Source organism: Pyxicephalus adspersus, chromosome 5, assembly GCF_032062135.1.
Source record: "Pyxicephalus adspersus chromosome 5, UCB_Pads_2.0, whole genome shotgun sequence".
Taxonomy (NCBI): domain Eukaryota; kingdom Metazoa; phylum Chordata; class Amphibia; order Anura; family Pyxicephalidae; genus Pyxicephalus; species Pyxicephalus adspersus.
The window spans coordinates 83,939,354-83,955,440 of NC_092862.1; the positions used below are offsets into that span (position 1 = coordinate 83,939,354).

At 37.9% G+C, this 16,087-nt stretch overlaps 1 protein-coding gene across 1 annotated transcript in view; it reads left to right on the forward strand.

Moving 5' to 3' along the window:
* Positions 1–16,087, forward strand: part of TRIO (trio Rho guanine nucleotide exchange factor) — a gene marked incomplete at its 5' end in the record, with an annotated part of 463,708 nt that overhangs the window by 314,183 nt on the left and 133,438 nt on the right. Inside the window, 4 exon segments of the mRNA XM_072411970.1 lie at positions 2,635–2,731; positions 7,908–8,151; positions 11,186–11,478; positions 12,845–13,015. Coding sequence (XP_072268071.1) covers positions 2,635–2,731; positions 7,908–8,151; positions 11,186–11,478; positions 12,845–13,015 — 805 coding nt within the window.

Below are 16,087 nucleotides of genomic sequence, written 5' to 3' on the forward strand. Positions count from 1 at the left end.
GTACACACGATAGATGGTCAACGATCGTCGTCCAATCCGATCGTCCGGTCGTTCATTTCCAACGACTATCCTCGTTCGTCGGCCTCGTTGGTTACTTTTTTTACAAACGATTTTTGGCCAATCGGTCGTTCGTTCGTCGTTCATTTCCAACGATAAAAATTGGACGTGTGTACGCAGCTTAAGAGTTTTATATATGCCGTTAAAGTCTCGTTTCTCTGCACATACCTCTTTCAATAAATCATTGGATAATGTACGGAGATGGGGAAAGGAACTTAACATGGACAATGTTAGACAAAATAACCCAAGGGTATTGTATGGTACGAAAAATTAATAAAATCTGAGGGGAATCCCTCTTTAAAATATTCCATCAAGCATATAAAGTTTTTCCACCCCGAGAGGGGGCAGCCACAGAACAATGCCCAGATTTCACCTGTCAAAGATGTAAAATACCCTCTGCCGCATGGGTACACCTATTCTGGTTCTGCCCACTCATATCACATTTTTATTTACGGTTCCTGCAATATATCTACTTATGGGTTTTATATTTTTTTCTGCTCAACTCTTTCCTATGCCTGAGTGGATTTTGGGAAGAGTTATCAGAAGTAAATATGGGAGGGGAATAGGAGGATGGATAACAGTATGTCTTTTGGCAGCATGACAAACTCGTCTCTCGACATGGTGTGTCCCAGTTGAGTCCCTTCCCCCAAAAATTTACTCTGTTTTAAGCGCTCCTAAACAGGTATTTTTTAGGGAATTCCTTGATGTGGAAACTAATGATAAACATATATCAAGATTTTTTGATAAATGTTACCTTTTTCTTATACATATATTTCCTTTCTCACTCCACATGGTATATATTTAAATTTTCTTAATAATCCCGGGAGATACTATTAACTGACAGTGTTTGATGTTTGTCAGTGGATTTCTGACTTCTGGCAAGATTGGGTTCCTGCTTTGTTTTTTTATTAATTGTTCATTTTGCTTGTTATACCAACTTTGTATTTTACTTTGGTTATTTTGTAATATATTTTTCATTTCCCCTTTTTCTTTTTCTTTTTTCCACCCTTTCACCCCCTTTTCATGTTCATTATGTTGTTTCTATTTGCTCATTTAAAGATAAAAAAAGGACATTGTGGAATTGGAGAGCGTGCAGAGAAGGGCAACTAAACTAATAAAAGGAATGAAAGAGCTCATCTATGAGGGGAGATTAGCTAAACTGAACTGATTCTCCCTTGAGAAGAGACCTTTAAGGGGGGATATCATCACCCTGTATAAATATTTAAATGGTCCATATAGAGAATGCTTTTCATACCTATTCACTTTAAGATCATTACTAAGGACAAGAGGGCACTCTTTGCGTCTCCCTTGAGAAGAGACCTTTAAGGGGGGATATCATCACCCTGTATAAATATATAAATGGTTTAAATAGAGAACGCTTTTCATACTTAATCACTTTAAGATCATTACAAAGGACAAGAGGGCACTCTTTGTGTCTGGGAGAAAAAAAGTTTAAGCTCCAGGTAAGGAAGGGATTCTTTACTGTAAGGTCTGTGAAAATGTGGAATAGGCTCCCTCAGGAAGTATTTTTAGCAACTACTATAGATTACTTTAGGAAAAAGGCTGAATGCTTCTCCAGAAGCACAGAATATAACTGAGTATTAAGGATTTAAAGTAAAGATAACAGAGACAGTTGATCCAGGGAACATTTGATTGCCTCATGGAATCAGGAAGGAATTTTTTTTCCCTGTTGAAGCAAATTGTACCAGAGTTTTTTTTTTTTTTTTTTGCCAACTATGTCTTAAGGGTTTTATATCTGGGATATGTTTATTTCCCTAGTGGTTGAACTTGATGGACTTATGTCGTTTTTCAACCTAACCTACTATGTAATTATGTAACCCATTAACGGATAACCTTAGATGCCCTCACCCATCTGCTGGGTCTCTTATTCTTTTTCCAGATTCCCTGCTACATTCCTAGTAGAGGTTCCGCCAATAGCCTCAACCTAGCACAAAGCATGCACTCGGACATGTCCTGACCCACACCTCTTAAACCTGTTGCTTCATATACTATGAGAAAGGCTAACTTTTATCAACATATAAAAAGCTATAGAAAGCGGTAATGGTATCATATGTATGGGTTTTTGGCTATCCTTTGTTGTTTCTTGTTGACAAATTGTTACTACATCTTTTATGGATACACACCCCTGGTTGTAATTTGTTTGTATTTCTTTGTTTGTTTGTTTCTTTGTTTATAAGTACCTGTTTTAAAAATTGTTTCATAAAAATACAATGAAAACAATGTCTTTTCCCACCTATACCTAAACACTGCTTTATGGGGGAAAAAAGTTCTACAGGTTCCCTCAACACCCCGGCAATACTATGTATAGAAGCTGTGCAAAAGTCAAATTCTCATAGGGTCAAATTTTTACAGTAACATTTTCAACCTTTTATGTCTCTGCTTATTCCTTTAAATTATGTTTTTGTTTCTAAGTTTAGACATGCTTTACCTAACTACTTGACTAATTTAAAAGTATTTTTCAGAATAAAATAAAATTTTATCAATAAACGCTTTAATATGCTTGGTCAGTATAATGTATTTTTCCAAGTCATGTAAACATTTACTTTTCATTTCCAGGGATGGTGAGGACTTGGATAGTCAGGGAGATGGCAGTCAACCTGATACCATTTCAATAGCATCTAGAACTTCACAAAATACTCTAGACAGTGACAAGGTAAGATAATGTAATTTTTCTTTATCATCAATTGAATGAGACCAGAATCTGATACCTTGGGAATATTCTTCCTCCTTCAGGAGGATTGGACACTGGTACACAAAAACTTGTAGGCTATGGATAACATGCCTTTTTTGGTTTGTGGCTTAGGGTGAAAGTCATACATGCACTTCTGCTGTTTAGAAGACTTTACCATACTACACACATTTTCAACTACAACCTAAGACAGCCTGAATTTACCCTGCATGGGTCCTGTATGAAAAGCACTTACCAGGCCTTGCTTTAGATGAGTTAATTATGGAATAGGAATAATTTAAAATCTAGATCTACAAAATAGCACCTGGCAGTCACGCTACAAATTAATCTTGATGTGAAGGGTATGCAGATAGGTGATACGCAATACAAAATTTCGCTATATGCGGATGATTTGTTAGTGTACATCACCATGCCCCACACCTCAATTCCCTTTATATTAAGAGAATTTTAGAGATTTAGCATGGCCAGTAATTTTAAGGTCAACTATAACAAATCAAAACTACTTAACGTAACACTCAGCCCCGAAATGCCTGGATTTGTTCAAATACCTCCTTTGGTTGTGTAACAACGCTATCAAATACTTAGCCAATACCTCCGTAAATTGAATATCCCCAGTTTAGCAGAGGCTGACACTATAAGACTGGACTCCCCTATCACAACAGAGGAGTTTCAGACAGGAATAAAACAGACCAACACTGGGAAAGCAGCGGGCCCCGATGGCTTTTCCATTCCTTTTATTTAGGGCTTTTGCTGACACTCTGGCCCCTCATTTTGTTTCAACCTTTAATACCTTTACCACGGGTGGAACCCTTCCTTCCCAGGGACTCGCTTAGAGCTTTGATTACGGGTATTCCCAAACCTGACAAGGACACGGCAGTTTGTAGTAGTTTAAGCCAATCTCACTCCTGAACCAGGATTTAAAATTATTTACGAAAATCCTAGCTAACCGAATTCAGAGGTGCCTCTGTAAGCTCATTCATTTTGACCAAGTGGGCTTCATGCCGTCTAGGGAGGCAAGGGAGAACACCTTTCAGGTCATCATCTGAATTCATGCAGTGGTAGGCTGACTCTGCTACTCTCCACTGATGTGGAAATGGCCTTTGCCCAGGGTGAATGAGATTTTTTGAGGCTCACATTGCGACACAAAGGTTTGGCAGAAAATATGATGCAATTAATTGGAGCTATATATTCAACCCCTTCCGAATCTGTGTGCGTGACCAGGGAATATTCAGACCCCTTCTCTATCACAAATGGCACCAGACAGGGTTGTCCCTTGTCTCCCATAATATTCATTCTAACTTTGAAACGGTTTCTTACTGCAGTTCGCTTCCATCCAGAAATCTCTAGCCTATGCAAAGGAGATACGGAACAGAAGGTAGCTGCATATGCAGGCGATTTACTCTTTGCTATAACTAACCCAGTGATCTCCATACCAAATTTACTTCATTCCATACAGGAATATGGGACAATTTCCAATTTTAAAATCGACTATTCCAAATCTGCAGCTCTGAATATCTTTCTCCCTCAAATATTACAGCTACAGCTCCATGTTACTCCAGTTCCAAGCCAGGCCTGTTCCTTTATATGGGAAAATACTGCCATTAAATATTTAGGGATACAGCTCCTATCTAACTTGTCCCAATTGTTCCAACTAAATTTTTCCCCAGTACTAGTCACTATTTCTAAAGAACTGGAACAATTGGCTTCTCCTACTCTTTCGTGGTTTTGCCACATACATACCATTAGAATGAGTCTATTACTAAGAATTCTGCATTTGCTTCAAGCCAACCCAATCCTAATATCTATTGCCTTTTTTAAAAGCATACATTCTAAAATGTTCAGTGTTCTAAAATGTTCATACAGCCATCCCATGGTTGCCATCGCTGCCACAACCGGCATTCCTCACCCACCCATTGATTTACACCTCTTGGAGAGCGTGTTAAAAACCCATATTCCTATCAAAACTTTCACATTCGCCATCACCTTTGCAGCCAATTTTTGGGAAGCCCCTCATTCCCCCCAGAAATAGAGGATCAGATATTTCTTAGACTAAGGCAACAGGAAATACAAAGTGTCTCACATTTCATGTGGGAAAGAGAGGGGTAGTATGCTCCATGTATTCTGGTTGTGCTCTAAGTTACGCCTCTTTTGGGATCAGGTGATAACCCTTATTTAAAAAGTGACCACACATTACATACCAGCGGACCAGGGTTTTTTTTTTTTACTGTACCATAACAGAATTTCAGAAAAGGGCTCCATTATTAGACGTCTCATTGTAGGAGCGAACTCGTGTATCCCCGTCTGCTGGAAGTCCATTACACCACCGACCATTAGTCTCTGGATGCGTAAAATCAATGATATGATAATAGGGGAGGACCTAACGGTTAGTGCCAGGGGACTACAGAAAAGTTCAATGCTGCGTGGGGGAAGTTGGATCTAATATAGGGAAACTCCTGAGTTTACGTGCCTCCTGGAACCAGCCACAACTCTATGACTTGATATATGAGCCGCAACCCAAGGATGAGCCGGACACTGTATGGGTTGCATTGTTGGGTTGTTTGCCTGCTGTTTTCTTTTCATAGGTTCCCAGCTCACTGGAGTATGTCTTAATTGTTTTCTTTATTATTGTGGATTAAACCTTGGACACTTGGACTTGTTTGTTTACTGGACTTTAGTCACTGTGTTTTTGCATTTACTACAGATTTTTGTTTAATTTATGTTTTAATCTTGTTTCGGTATAATGTTTTTTTATTTTGCTTTTTAAAAAATTTAAAATAAAGAATGTTATAAAAACAATACAGGAGCTGCCTCCTGTCTACAGCTTATTCTTCACACCCAGCTTTCCCCCCGGTGGTATGATTAAAGAGGATTTTTAAATGCAAAAGCAGTACTTTTAAAAATCCTCTTAATTTTACATTTCCCGCCTACCTGCCTGCACAGTCCCGCCCTCCAGGCACGCATTCGCGAGCAGATGCCCGGCCGGCATCTGCTTTCCGTAGCCTTGCGTTCCCAACGTTCATACACTGGGGACGCAGATGCAAGGCTGGGCATCTCCAGCTTGCACAGATGCCTGACCGGCATCGGCAGGAGAAGATGACACCAACATCGCTGGAGGGCGCTGCTGGAACTGGGAATAAGGTAGGAGTTTTAACCTCCCTGGAGTGTGGCTCGGGGTTACCGCTTTTTGTAAAGAAAATCTACCCCGAGCCACTCTTGGGAATACCGCCAGGGAGGTAAAAGAAAATTTCTGGTCTGGATACTGCTTTGGTTTATAGTACCATCTGTATGCTGATGACACTGAAATCTATCTGTCAACCCCTGTCTCCCTTAGTCTTGGATAAGGTTTCAGACAACCATGATGAGATAGCTGACAGGTTTCTGAAACTCATTTATTTAATATTGATATGTCTATGTTTACACTGGCAAAGTAAGCTTGTTCTATTATTTTTTTTATTGTTACTAGTAATTTTGGTTAATCTGGTATATCTCAATAAAAACAAAAATTAAAATCAAATAACACGGTTATTCATCCCTCCCTTCGGGCACTTTATCTTGGTGTCACCTTTGATTCTGCCTTTCTTCCTTTACCCCCCATATTCAGTACATTTCCAGGTCCTGTCACTCTAACCTGTGCATTTCCAAAACATTTCCAAAATCTGCTCTTACCTGTCACCAGAAATCACCAAACTCCTTGTACACACTCCGCTCGTAACATCCTCCTCTCTGATATTCCACTAACCCGACTCTACTCTACAATCTATTATGAATGCTGCAGCCAGACTTTATCCATCCTTTTTATACCACTACTCTTTTGCTGCTTCTTTCTATAGCTCTCTTCATTGGCATCCATTTCACCTTGGAATCTAACTCCAGTTCCTGTGCTATGCCTTCAAATCCCTCCACAGTTCTAGTTCCACTTACCTTTCTGACTTGATAGAAAAATACACCTCTAGCCACTCTCTTCCTTCCTCCAGTTACCTACTAATGACTTCCTCTCTCATAGCCTCATCACATGCACGTCTCCCAAGACTTTTCTAGAGCTGCCCCGACTCTCTGGAATAGTCTTTACACATCCTATTTGACTTGCTCCTACTTTCTGCTCATTTAAAAGAGCACTTAAACCTATCTTTTCAAACAAGCTACTCTGGGCAGGTTTCTCTCCTCCTCCTGTGTCACTGTCTGTATCGGTCTGTCATTTGGGACCAATATTTTAATGTACAATGCTGCGCAATATGTTGACATTATATGAATACTGTTTAATAATAATGCTCTTGGAACTGCTTGCTACAAAAACAAGGCATTCTGTTAGTAAGAAAGGTTTTACTGGGCTACCCTACAAGTTTTTGTTTGCCCGTGTCCAAACCCACAAAACATGGCACCATAACCTGAAAGCATCAGGTTTCTTTGTCCCTCAATGGACTCCAAAAAATCGATTTTACTGTGAAATCTCCTTTTAAACTGTTCGTACTTCAACTTGGTAAGGATGATTGAAGGAAATAAACAATTATTCCCAGTTCCTCTGCCAATGACTTGAATTCTCACTCTGTTGCAGAGATACACCACCCGATAAAATCTTAATTATCCAACACTTCCAAATATGATGGATTCATTAGTCTTTTTGCTACAGGCTGCTAAACAAATATATTTTGGGCAAATCAAATTAATTTAATGTTTATTTAAACCTTTGTTGATTTTTTTAGGTTTTCTAAAGCAAAGCATTTAAGCCATTCCCATTTTTTAATGATATATATACCTTGTTCAATATCCTTTATTGATCTGTTTGCTAATCTCATCCAGGCTCTTCACTTCTTCCTGTATATTTACACAGTTCAGCTGAAGGAAACCCCTTACTGCATATCTTGATCCCCTGATAGTGTTAGCAACTCAATTTGCCTGTGCAATGTGTATCAGCACATCTGCTTGTAGTCTCGATTGAATATGTGGCAGGGTGAGAACACATTAGCAAGTTGTGAGGCAGCTGTCACTCGAGGGGAAATGCCTGACCTTTAATAACAGGATCACGTGTTATCATTATATTACAAGCTACAGATTTAAAAAGTTTTGAATTATGTTGCTTTACAAAGTTGTAAACACCATTTCATTAATATCAATCATATTCATACACTGGTCTCTTTTTCAGCTTTCTGGTGGGTGTGAATTCACTGTGGTCATCCAGGATTTCACTGCTTGTAACAGTAATGAATTGACAATACGACGGGGACAGACTGTTGAAATTTTAGAAAAACAACACGAACGACCTGAATGGTGCTTAGTTCGGACAACTGACAAGTCTCCAGCTGCAGAGGGGTTAGTTCCTTGCAGCTCGCTTTGCATTGCACATTCAAGAAGCAGCATGGAAATGGAAGGCATATTCAATCACAAAGGTAAAGTGAACAAATAAATATGTAATAATGCAATAGGTATATTGGGACTTTATGTAATTTTCTTTTTGAATGTTTTGTTTGCATCAACCAATTTTATTTTTTTCTTAATATTGCTTAAAAAAGTATTAAATCTCCAAAGTAACAATTTTTCTGTACAGCAGTTTAAGGAAATTCATTTTCCACATACAACATGTCTACGTGCAATAGGTTGAAAAAAATGAGAGGGTTTACATATGTCTTGTGAGGGTTGTAATACATTTCCAAAACAATTGAAGTAAAATCTTTGCATTTCATGATTTGCATTAGGTGATTAAAGGGCAACACCCAAATTTAGATGATACCTACCAATATCCACATTGTCCGCAACCAGGGAATAGGCAGATCTCCTATAGTTGCTTGAATATCTGGACAGTGCAAAGCTTGTATAAGACCCCCAGGGTAGGTCTGGTGATCATGAACACTCCTGTTAAAAGAAATTGAGAAAGGCTTGTCATTAATAAGTGCATATAGGTTTCCTTTAGGTGCATATCAAATTTAGTTTGGAGACAGTGAAGGTTAGAGTAGAAGGTGGCCTACACAAAAAAAAAAAAAGCACCTTGGAACTTGTATTTATGCTTCTAGATATTTTTTTATGTTATTGATGGATATAAAGTTGTATTGCCTATGCAATCCTCCTTATGTTCTCACATGGTTATAGATAGTTATGCATTGCATGTTCTCCTTCACGTTTGTACTCTTAATAGGGGGAAGATCTGAAGATGACTGTAAGAATCCAAAATATAAGGTAGATTTTATGTTATGTCACTTTAAATTGGTAGGATAGAATATAACATATTTAAATAGCATTAGTGTTAGCAGTGTTTTTTTTACTTTGGAAACATAATATGTCCGCTGGAAAACATAGACACAGTGAAGATTGTGTCAGTAGGATGGCACAAAAGACTATATAACCATTAAATTTGACCTATTATTTTTTTTGATACGGATCTTCTCCAATATCCTTTTAAAGCAGGTTTATAAATCCTGATATCAAAAATGTATTTTCTGAGCAGGTGGTGTCAGAAGTGGTGGTAGCCTTACTTAAGCTTTTGTCTGCCATAGCGTTGTCTAAAGAGGGCAGTGAAGATGCTAGTATACCTTCAAGAAAGGCATAGTCTGGAGGGTGCTCTCACCTTGTTGCTATTGGGAGTCTTTGGCTACTTCTTTGTACCGTTTTCTCTGCTCTATGAACCCTAGATTTGCTGCATCTCTCAAATCCTGGGAATGTGAGCATGTTGTTTAGGTAGGCATTCCTATCCAAACAACTGTCCAGGCAATGGAGCATTGTAGAGCCCAGTATCCTCCATATAGACTGCACACATTTACTCCTATTTTCTACTTATTAGTTGTCTGTAATGTTTGCTCATTTGATTTTTTGTAGCTTTCATTTAATATTAAATAAAAGCTGTTCCACTTCTGTTTGTTTTTCTATTTCTGTATACATGTGATTATCATATTAGGATAGCCAAGTGTACACTTATCTGCTTGGTTTTATCCTGGAAGTCCGGATTATTGACAATTGTATGTTAAGATTTATATATTTTAATATTTGTCATTGCTGCCACCTTCCCAGTGGCACAAACTAAGCATACTCCATTAAGGACCTACTTGAGCATGTTGTATTGTATAGTCTTTTACCCTATTATGTATTTCTCCATGCAAATAGGCCTTTGGCTGTAATTTTTTAATGCTTAAAGCAAAAAAATAGATTTATAAACAAGAAGCCTATCATAGTAGGTAGCAAGTAAACTCCCTGTGCAGTGTTGTGCGTTTGACAAGTCTTATCTAGAATCATTAAGGACTTCACAAAAACTTCCTTTTGGTAATTATCAGAAAGTGGTCAGCAACCTTAAAGCATACCTAAACTCAGCAATTTCACTTTACATAAAAGGGTAGACAACCCTTTTATGTACAGTAAAAATTCTGTGGTATTTTTTTTTTGTTTTAAATAAAAAAAAAAAAAAAAAAAAAGGTGCAGCACCTCTCACCTAGGTGATTGAGAATGAATGGGAGCAGAAAGCCTCCCGGGATACCTACGTCACGCATCCCAGGAGGCTCTTGGGTGGCTCCTTCACAGAAAAAAAATTTGCCGTTCTCACGCATGCGCAGTGATATCGGCAAGTTTTTTTTTTCATCCTACGTCAATCAATCTCGCACCTGGATTGGGTGACGTAGAATGAAGAACCAGGAAGGAAAGAAGATAGCGGCATCGGGACAATGCGGTACGCGATGCAGGACACCCCCCGGATGGATCGGACTGCTATGGAGGATTAAAGATAAGTGTATTTTTTTCACAGTTTTCAGCTTAGTTTTTTAAGCTTCTGCCCAATTTTAGTATCTGTTAGTGTTTGTGTCCAGCTACGGCTGTTCTTTTCTATGTAAAGGGAAGATAGAACAGATGGTATTCTCACTGGTATGTCTTCCGCTTGGACCACATTTGTATTATTACTGAAAATATGCCTTATTACTTCAGTACATTTTAGTATCTAAATTGTGCTCCATTTTAAAAAGAAAAGTGGGTAAGAAGTATGCAGAATAGCAAAGCACCAAAAAATGGACATAATTATGTTAGCATTTGGTAATGGCATTTCTTGCATAAAAAAACAGCGGTTTTCTTTTGATCTTTTATTGATTTTTTTTTTTTTTTTTTTTTTACAAGCATGTGACTGGGTAAACATTGTATGTCATTAACATAGTTCAAGGAAATTTTTTTTAGGAAAAACTGATTAACCTAACTGCATGTTTTTTTGGGTTGTGGGAGGAAACACACGCAGACACAGGAAGAACATACAAACTCATTGCAGATAGTCCTGGCCGAGATTCAAACCTGTGACCTAGCACTGCAAAGGCGAGAGTGCTAACCACTGAGCCAACCGTGCTACCATGAGAAACATGGGGTTTCACACAGCATTGCATGTGATTTAATTATCTGTGAAATTAGACTTACTTTTTCATACATTTAGATGAGTTTGTAACATTGTCTTATTTCTTGCAGACAGCTTCTTAGGTTCTGGTAATGATGCAAGTCTACCATCTTCAGTTAACTCCCTCCAACCTCATGTCACTGGTACACAGTGCTCACCAGGTCCAAAACGTCCTGGTAATACATTGAGAAAATGGCTAACAAGCCCTGTGAGACGGCTTAGCAGTGGGAAAGCTGATGGACACGTAAAGAAATTGGCCCATAAGCACAAAAAAAGTCGAGATGTCCGCAAAAACACTGATTCAGGTTACCAAAAAGACTCAGATGACAGTGCTGCAACGCCACAGGATGAGACAATTGATGAGGTTAGTAAATGATAGTGATACTTTTCTTTTACTTCTTTTTGTGCATAATTGGATCTATAGCTACTCTGCTTAATTCAGGACATTTAAACAGTATAGTCTGCGAAGTGGGACATCCACTTTTCTGTCTCATTAAAGTATACCTGGACTCAGGATGTCACAATTAAAAAGTAGGGAATTTGTGTATTTTAAGTACTCACTTGCTGGTGCATTTGCAGTTAGGTGTAGAACCTGCCCCCCACCCCTGTGTAATCATATTTCTTACTGTTCAGAGATGGCAAAAAGTCAATTTTTAATCAAAATTAACATTATAATGCCTGCAAGAGCTGTCAAATTCTTATTTCAAAGATTGATAATATTTGCAAGCTTTAGTTGTGTGTATTTGGATTTGTCCTAGAAAATATGGAGAATATGCTGTTCGGACTGGCAGTCTTCAAGCAAAATATAATTTCCAGATTAAACTGCCTTACAAGTTTGACTTTTAAACAAATGTGTTACTTATGTGGAAGAGCAGGGCCTGTTAAAGGCATGTTTTTCCCTAGTAAGAAAACCCAAAGTGCCCCCTATCCCCACTAACAAAAAAAGCAGCTTACTGTTTTTCTTGTTTACTACAGGTCTGTATCTAGTTGTACTGTTTGTGATACTCTGTGTAAAGTAATTTTTAAATAAAATGGCACCCCCTAATGTTTTCTTCCAGTATTCTATATAATGTCTAGCGTCTGGTTCAATTTTTAGTACATAACTCAATAAAAATCTGAAGGAACTAAAATCTAGCAAAACATCTTTAGTCTGGCTGATTGTCAATAATGTAATATAACAACCTACTTAAACTGTTCAGTCAATGTGCTGTGTTCTCCCTAAGCCCTTTTAGCTGGGCACACCTCCTGGCTGTCATAATACAACCACTTAGGCTGGGCTTTGTGTAGAGAGACTTGTCAATGAGTATAGGTAGCCTGCCAGCTTTACTGGCAGAGAAGAGTAGATTTATACTTTGTATCTTTTCCACTCACTATCTTCTGGAAGCAGTGCTGACAATCGGATGACTCTTACTGTCTGCTTGCTAAAAAAAAAAGGGGGGTGGTCATTACAACGTTGGATAACAATGGTACAAACATGGAACGGTAAAACACTAAATTTGTAATTTCATGACCACCCCGCTACAGCTTCCCCCCCAAGTAAATTTCTAGACAGTATGGAAAAACATTTTTTTTCACTTTCATATATGATATTTTTGGTACTATAAATTTACCAACTGAAAAACAATTACATTTTCATACGTTTCATGGTATACAATTAACATAACAAATATGACTGTGTTTTATACACGTTAGTATCTCCTTATAACTCATGTTAAACATTTTTGTTGTAGCGTGTCCGAAACGAAGGACTTAGTAGTGGTACACTTTCTAAATCATCATCCTCTGGCATGCAAAGCTGTGGAGAAGAAGAAAGTGAAGAAGGACCAGACTCTGTCCCACTGCCTCCACCCATGGCTATTCAGCAGCACAGCCTTCTCCAGCCTGATTCTCAAGATGACAAGGTACTTTTAGATATGATTTTAAGAAGAATATATATATAACAAAACAGGGTGTCTCAAAGACCACCGCCTACCTACTAGATTGTCCTCTCCACCATTGTCGCTGTCTGTATTAGTTTGTCATTTGCAACCCCTATTTAATGTACAGCGCTGCATAATATGTTGGCGCTATATCCTGTTTATTAATGATAATATTATTAATAATAAAAAGACCTTTTTTTATTATCCCCCTACAGTGGATCTTATGATTAATAATCCTTATAGGGCTTTTTCAGACACTTTTTCACATTGTTGAGGCAGTCTTCACTAGAAACACTGTCTTGACAGATTTCTGAAGAATTCACCATTATTCCCACTATGTACTCTTTGAAATGCTATACTTTTTATGAAGTATTACAGTCAGATACACCATCTGCATATTCTCCTTTCCTAATGAGTCAAAATGAAAATAGTATGCCGTCTTTCTTGTGAGAACAGTATAATTATTTGTGGGGTATTTTTGACTAGATACTATAGAACTTTATTATAATTTCATCCACTCTTTTCCCTTTCAGATATATACTTTTAGTTGTCTTTTGTTCATTTGTGGATGTTTCCAAGATGGTTTGCATGCAAATGAAGTCCCCCCAGGAATCCCAATTAGTCTGTAAAGTTTTTCCCTTCCCTTGATGTTTTCTATTCTGTTGTAATGGTTTTTATTTCACACATATTCTGCTAAAATTTACTCCCATCACAATTCACCTGGGCAATTCATGGTCCTACAGGGTTGTGGTTCATGTGCTAATGATGTAACGGCATTACACAGACCCAAAAGGAGCTGAGGTTTGTGGTTTATTGTGCTGTCAACAGTGGTAGAGGAGAACTGGTAAAAAAAAAAAGTTAAAAACTGAAATGATAGCTATGCATGGGTTTGCCCAGAGTTCAGAGCGAGAAGACTTAGGATGACTACTCTTTTTTGGCAGCCCCTGTAACAACATCAGAGAGGCTAAGAAGAGTAATTAAAAAAAAAGTACCAAGCAACACTTCAGGGGGCAGGAGAGAAAGGTTTGAGAGTACCCTAAGGTGCGGACGAAAGTTAGGCCCTAATTATATAAAATTCTTAATAGATGGTACAGATATCCAATGGACATTTTTAGGTTTGATCAGACATACTCACCTAAATGTTGGTGATGTGGCCATTCTCAAGCTTTTATGTTGCATATTGGAGCTTTTGTACACCTATCCATTTTCTGGTGACATTTTTTCTTACACAACCGAATTCTGGATTTGGATATATATCCACACCCCACCATTACTCTCTCAAACATTTTACCTGGGCCCCACAAAAGAATCAATGAGGTACAAATATATCCCCATCTATGCCAGAATGGTTGTGTGAGATCAATGAGATTGAATCCATGAAATATCAAATTGCATGGAAGGAGAATGGATCCACTAATCATACCTCTTGGGACACCTGGGATTAGTACAAGAGCTCTCCAGATTTTCAACCTTACCTAAGATAAGAAATTGAATGTGTTAAAATTCATGTACATATGTTTTAAATGTTTCTTGCTGGGTATACATACTGGGGTATACATACTGAGCTACACATGCTGGGCTGCTACAAAAAGTTAAGCCCTAATGTTACTGTATTCATGATTTTTTTTCTGTCCTTTAATCACACAATTGTTTTGGCTTTGACTCCCTCTTCCTTCCTTATATATATTTACAAAGAAAAAAAGGCAGCTCAAAATTACATTGGAATGAAAAACTTACCAAATTTTAGTCCATCAACCCTCATAAAGGCTTGCTAATATTTACACAGAAATATGGGTAAAGCCACTAAAAGATGCATCTGGTTACTTGAAAGAACACATTATCAACTTTCTGTCATTTCACTATCATAGGTGGAAAAATGAAAAAATGTATAATTTCCCCCGTATATATCTGTTACAGTTGTTTAAACTGAATCATTAAAAGAGTGAAAGACTTTGATAGACATCTGAGCTAAATTAAAAGTTAAAAATTCTTGCTCTAAGTACTGTTAAAAAGAGCCCAGAGCCTGATAAATCCTATAAAAGTTCATCACACATATGTGAGGTTCCCACGGGCGGCCATTAAAGACCACAGTAGCTGCTGCTGCCGTTTAGTCTTTGAACTTGATGAACTCTGAGATGCCCCTAGTCTTATACAGGTAGTCCCCGAGTTAAGGAAATCCAAAATGCGGACGAATACTAGATATGAATGGGGGATTCTCTGCTTGCTCGTGTGCAGGACGGAGGCTGGGTGGGGGGAGGGGCGGCAGTTTGCATGACTTGCATAAGAAATCTTTTGCTAAACACAGCTGAGGTTGTGGGTAATCTTAAGAGCTGAGGTTATCTGTAACATCTTGTAACTCTTTATTGACCAAGACAAACTCTGCAGCTGTTTTTTTTGCATATCAAAGCACAACTTTCTCCAGAAATGAATGAATGTCTAGGCTCCATAAAGTTTTTTGTTTTTTTTTTTGCTTTGTTTGCGATTAGCTTTCAATGAGGATTTTATACAGTAACTAACACCCTGCTGTCCAATATGTTGAGACAAACATCTGTCCTAATTGCATATATTAAAATAATGTACCTGTTCCGACTTACATACAGATTCAACTTAAGAACAGACCTACAGTCTCTATCTCGTATGTAACCCTGGGACTACCTGTATTATTTTTTTTGCTTCTGACTTCTATGTTGTCCTAATGGTGGAACAATTGCTGAAGAAAGTACATGTGTTAAGCTTACTTTTGTACTTTTCCCTGTAATTCCAATTACTTTTACAACCTCCTCAATTCTGCACCTGAGATCTTTATGTAGACCTTGCAACTCAGAACAGAAAGTGTCCTCAATACAGATAAGATAGATTTCAAAATCATGCTTTGTAGGTGTCGATTTAACCCCCCTAGCGTTCTAATTTTGTCCGTATTTCCACAAAAAGCGTTCTATATTTTTGCATGGAAATTTATTTGACATTGTAGGCTATAAATTTTGGGCATAACTCAGCGAAATATGTCCAATAATTTTTAAATTGAATAAACTTTACAAAAAACACAAAAATCTG